The sequence below is a fragment of the Theobroma umbraticum genome, unplaced genomic scaffold, assembly GCF_002168275.2.
Source record: "Theobroma umbraticum cultivar Fairchild unplaced genomic scaffold, ASM216827v3 scaffold_130.0, whole genome shotgun sequence".
In the NCBI taxonomy this organism is placed as follows: Eukaryota; Viridiplantae; Streptophyta; class Magnoliopsida; order Malvales; family Malvaceae; genus Theobroma; species Theobroma umbraticum.
The window spans coordinates 396,267-402,527 of record NW_018397264.1 but is presented as its reverse complement, the minus strand read 5'-3'; the positions used below and the strand labels follow the sequence as shown (position 1 = coordinate 402,527).

At 28.5% G+C, this 6,261-nt stretch overlaps 1 protein-coding gene across 1 annotated transcript; it reads left to right on the top strand.

Annotated features, from left to right (window-relative positions):
• Positions 1-4,823: 4,823 nt before the first annotated feature.
• Positions 4,824-5,792, top strand: LOC110422170 (transmembrane protein, putative (Protein of unknown function, DUF599)). The gene is made up of 2 exons (XM_021435964.1): positions 4,824-4,988; positions 5,091-5,792. The coding sequence occupies exons 1-2, from the start codon at positions 4,824-4,826 to the stop codon at positions 5,589-5,591; spliced, it is 666 nt and encodes a 221-aa protein (XP_021291639.1). The 3' UTR covers positions 5,592-5,792.
• The last annotated feature ends 469 nt before the right edge of the window (positions 5,793-6,261 follow it).

Below are 6,261 nucleotides of genomic sequence, written 5' to 3'. Positions count from 1 at the left end.
CAAAGAAAGGAGAGGACTGACTAGTGCTCTCAAGATAATAATAATTTTTAAAATTAATAAAAAATTAATTTTTTATTAATTTACGCTAATTGTGTTTACACTTTTGATATGAAGTATTTATTTTAAAAATTAATAAATTTTTATATAATTTTAATTAAAATTTAAGAAGATAAAAATATTTTACTCAAAATATTAAAGGGGTCACCAAGTATTACACAGATCATAATTTAAAACCGTAATAAATATATTATACCACCATAATTAATTAATTCATTATGCTCATATGTCAGGTTCACGTCCTTGTCTGCAGTGAAACAAAAATTGTTATAATATATATATTTTTCTTTTTCCAAAAGTAAATCCATTTATCAAACGTTGCTTGGACGGCTGATTAGCATTTGTCTTCACCAATTTTTTATTAGTTGCACTATTGCAGTCACATTTTGGCACTTCCCTTAGAAAAACTCTTAGCAGAAAAGGCCAAAAACAAGTACAATATAATCTAAGCGGTCAATTTTGTATTATATCTTATTAAGAATTTAATAGTTATTTATATTTATATATTAAAAGTCTCTTGAGGGCTTCAAGTGGACACCATTCGGTTTCCTATTTGAATGACAAAATAGCTTGTAATTGGATTGAGAGAAACTATTCTTGCTGGAACAATAAAGTGTTTTCCTTGCTTGTAAGCTAGTGAAAGGAAGTGGGCCCATTAAATCAATGTTTGCCACATTGTGGGCCATATCTGTCTATGCTTATATGCTAAATATGTCTTTTGGGACGTTTAATTGATTGCCACGCATCATGTCCAATTCCTAATCATGTGAAAACCAGTTGGCTTGGTTGAGAGAGAAGATTTTTTTTTTTGGGTTTTTTGTTTTGTTTTTATTTCATTTGGAGGGTTTTTTTATCTTCTAAATCTTTGGGTTTTTTTTCTCTTGAGAGCATTTTTAGATTTATAATTTGTTTTAATGTTTTTTTTATTTTTTATGTTGTTTTTTCTTTTTCTACAATTTTCTTCTTCTTTTCTTGGGTTCAATGCATATAAAATTTTCAGTTTTTTTTTTATCATAAACTATTGGTATAGACAAAGTACAAGATTATTATTTGTGTCACATTGTATGAATCAATATTTACATGCAAGTATTTACAATTTAAGCTTCTCAAATATGTCAATAAAAATATATAAGAAGGTTATTTTTGTAACCCATCTTAAGTAAAATTCTTAAAAAGCTTAAAATCATGTGGATCACAAGTAAGAAAGATTTTTCTAGATTTTGTTCATTTTAGTATTAAAAAATTACTAACTATAGGGAAACAGTTTATAGAGGTTGCTTTTGTGTTAACTATTGACTAATTTTGAATCTTGAGTAATATAAAAACATAATAACATGCGTGTGCGATAACTTACAATAGCATATTGCAAGACAACTATATGGTGGGCATGTCTTAATTTAAGCAAAATGGTTTATCTATTGTTTCATGGTTCATGAAGTGCTATGTTATGATATTTATTTGATATTCACTAAATATCATTTATATTTAGTATTACAATTCCAAGCATAATATATAATGTCTTTTATATATAGTGTTATGTACGAAGTATAATACTTGATATTCTTGATCTATAGTGATACAGTTCAAATAATTATGCTTGATATCCTTAATATGTAGTATTATGCTACCAAGCTTAATGCTTGATATCCTTAATTTGGAGTACTATGATTCTAAGCATAATACATGATATCCTTGATACTGTTTAGTTGTATCTTTATTTTGTAATGTTACATTTCTAAGTATAACACTTGATATCCTTGATTTGAGGTTTTACAGTTGCAATTATAATGCATGATATCCTATTTTGTAATGTTATGATTTCAAGTAAAATACCCAATATCCTTGATCTGAAGTTTTATGGTTCCAAGCCTAATATTAGTTATTATTAATTTTAAATAATTGTTTAGTCATAAAATTTTATGTTTTATTGCACACTATCACTATATTTTTTATATATACTTAGAATACTGACAGAACATTGACGTATTATCTAAAAAAAGAACAAAACAGTGCATCTTTTGTGGAGCTTTGCCAAAGCCTTATATTGGCTTTTATTTACTAACATCGCTTTTAGTAACTAAGCTAACAATCAATATATAAAATTATAAGTTATCGTAATATTGTTTTACATTTTCTACTACCGAATATAACATTTTGTAATATGTAATTCTTAGGACATGGACTTGTTTTAGTCCTCACTTATAAAAAGTTATAAAATGAAAAATATAATAAACATAACTATTACAACATGTATTATTGTCTCCATGTGCAGCTTACGGATATATTTCTTGTTGTACTTTAAATTGATAGATGCAACCTTGCTTAACAATCAACGTATAAACTTATAAATTATCGTAATATTGCTTTACATTTTCTACTACCAACCATAACATTTTGTAATATGTATTTTTTAGTACATAGACTTGTTTTGGTCCTTACCTACAAAAAGTTATAAAATAAAAAAGTGTCAACAGACCTATCCAGTCCTTATACTTTTCAATTTTATACAATTTAGTTCATGTACTCAAAATCGAAATAATTTAATTTTTTAATTTTGAGAATTACTTCAATTTAGTTCCTTCACCTAACAACATTCAATTTTACCATTCAAAAGGATGAGGTTAGTGCTGACATGGTACATTTTGATGACGTGGCATTGAGATGATGACATGGCATACCACGTGGCATGAACATGATGATGTGACAATCCGATATGGCACGAAAATGATGATGTGGCAATGCTGTTGACATGTCAATGCCATATGACAGATTAAAAAATTTTACAAAATAAATTTTTACCACGTCATAAGAATTAAATTGAATAAAAATATATAGTACAGAGATTACATTGAACAAAATTAAGATGTCAAGGGACTAAATTAAAAAAAAAATTTAAAAATATAAATATTTAAGTAGATTATTGATATACTTATTAATAAGTCAAATATTTAAGTGTAAAGATTTAGTGTTAAAAATATATATAATTTCTTACTTTGATTATTTGATTTTAAATATGTATATTAATTTATCTTTTTTACAAAAATTAAGTTTGAATTCTCATTCTATAAAAAAAATTTGAAAAAATTTTATACGTAAGGTTAAATTTAGATGAATAACTTGCATTATGTTAAAATAAAATAATACAAAAAAACTAAATCATATTCTTTTTTTTTCCTTTCATTTATAATAGTATAAAAATATGAAATTTATTTAATTTAGTTTTTAATTTGAGTTGAACTCAAATTAAAAAATAGATTGATTTAGTTTTTTCTTTTAAAAACAATTCTTCATTCTGACTTACTTAAGTTGGAGTCAAAATAAGGAATTATTTTTAAAAGAAAAAAACAAATCAACCTATTTTATTAATTTGAGTTTAACTCAAGTTAAAAACTAAGTTAAATAAATTTTAAATTTTATACTATTATAAATAAAAGAATAAAATTACTTAGTCTTTTTATATTATTTTGTTTTAATATAATGCAAGTTATTCATCTAAATTTGACTTTAGGTATAAAATTTTTTCGAATTTTTTTTATAGAAGGAGAATTCAATCTTAATTTTTGTAAAAAAATAAATTAATGTACATATTCTAAAATCAAATAATCGAGTAAGAGAATATTTATATATATTTTTTAATATCATAAATCTTTTACATTTAAATATTTGGTGTACTAATAAGTATCTCAATGATATACTTAAAGATTTATATTTTTTAAATATTTTTTTTAATTTAGTCTATCAACATCTCAATTTTGCTCAATTTGATCCATGTACTATATATTTCTATTAAATTTAATCCTTACAATGAGGTAAAAAAAATTTTTAAAATTTTTTTTATCTATCACATGGCACTGACATGTTAGCATGTTAATGCCATGTCATTATATTAATAACATGTAACATTGTCATGTTATCATGTCGATATCATGTGACATGCCGCATCATCATCTCAACATCACGTCATCAAAATGTGATGCGCCAGCATTAATGTCATCTCTTTTAATGAAAAAATTAAATGTCTTAAAAGAGAAAGACTAAATTGAAGCAATATTCAAAATCAAGAAACTAAATTACTTTAATTTTGAGTATAAGAATTAAATTGAATAAAATTAAAAAATATAAAAACTAGATAAGTCTTTTAACTAATAAACACAATTATTACAACATGTATTATTGTCTTCATGTGTAACACATAAATCTATTTCTAGTTACACTTTAAATTGACAGATGCAGCCTTGCTTAGTATCTAAGGAAGCTTTCGGCGATCGGGATATTTCTTCATTGCAAATGAACATACAAGCCTACAACAATAGAATTTGGGTTTGAATCCTTCTCTAAACTAAAAATAAAAAAAGCTTTTTGTATAAATTTTATTTAAAAAAAAAAAAATAAAGAGATATTTTTGCCATAATTTGTCGGGTATGGCCAAGTCAAAGCCTATTTTGACACGAACGAAGTGCATGGAACTGTCGGTAACTCAGTTTGATATTAGTGGACATGCCACTAAAACGTACCGTGAAGAAAAAGGTTCCTTGGGTGTCCTGCATGTCTCAAACTAAATGTCCGTTGACATGTACTCCATAATTAATAAATTAAGCCCACCCCCCGCAGAAGAATGATGCAATTCCATTACATCGCGACCTAAATTCCACTGTCATAGTTCATGGCCTTAGATGAAAGAGAAGTTGCTGTCCAGCTAGCCTCCTCATAAATAGTCTGTATATATGGCTACTAACCGTAGCTTAATACCTGCTTTCCATCGAAAAATGGGACTCATCCTGTATCTAGACACTTTTTTGATTCCCTTTAGTCTCTTCCTCACATTTGGTTACCATGCCTATCTTTGGCAGAGCTTCAAGCAAAAGCCTTCGAGTACCAAATTTGGAGTCGAGAAATTGAGGAGGAAAGCATGGTTTGGAGACATAAAACAGGTAAATTTGGGATCTGTTTACCAACGATATATAGAATTAATGAATCTCTTTTATGATTAGTAACCCTAGCATGTTGACTTTCCTATACATGCATGATTGCAGGGTGATGATAAGAAGGGTATGTTGGCAGTCCAAAGCTTGAGAAACACTCTAATGACCACCATCCTCACTGCTTCAATGGCCATTCTGGTTAACTTATCATTGGCTGCTTTGACCAACAACACATACAATGCCAGCCGTCATTTTAACAGTGACGTTTTCGGGTCACAATCTGCTAGGATCTATCCTCTAAAGTATGGTTCGGCATCACTGTTTCTGTTGGTTAGCTTCTTATGCAGCTCCATGGCCCTCGGATATCTGATTGATGCCAATTTCTTGATAAATGCTTCCTGTGACGAGTTCTCATCATCTCCTGTCTACACACAAACGATATTCGAACGAGGGTTCGCTTTGGCTCTCATTGGAAACCGGGTGCTCTGCATTTCATTTCCTTTGTTGTTGTGGATGTTTGGTCCGTTGCCAGTGGCTGTGTCCTCGGCGGCATTGGTTTGGGCGTTGTATGGACTTGACTTTGCGGTTGCTGGCAAGTTCAACGCAAACTGAATATCCAAACACTCTAGCCTTGAAAATTACTTATGTGTTGTATACATATCATTAATTAATATAGACTATAGTTCATTAATTAGTACTTGAAAAACAATATTACAAATTATTAGAAGATGCATTGAAATGCACTAAGGGCACCAAGAGCCGTGCACCTAGTCGATCGTGAACCTGATTTATTATGCTAAGCGAAATATAAGTTTAATAGGGTGCTTAAGTAAATAATCTATAGAATTTGTAAGGGAATATCATTAATTTTATAATTATTAATCGAGGTACAATAACAGCGTAATTTCTCAAACAGGATTAAAGAATTAATGTGTCTGGTGATAGGTACAAAGCCCCAACGTATGGAGAGGGCATTGTTTCTCTTTGAAAATCATGGAGTGAAGGAATTTAAGTGGGATGGTTGGTTTTTGTGTCTCTATTTCGTGTTGGTGAAAGCCAGAATTGTACTACCGATGGTGAATAAATTTTTGCCGCCTTCTGTGTCTCATGAGTAAATTTTTGTGGAGGGTCCACTTGATGTTTGCAATATAAAATATATTATTTCCGTATTCAAACATATAGTAAAATTAGACACTATCAATAAAAAAAATATAAAATTAGAAACTCTTCCTCCCATCATTTATCTTTTTATTTTTTCCTCTTCCAATCGCTGATCTCTTCA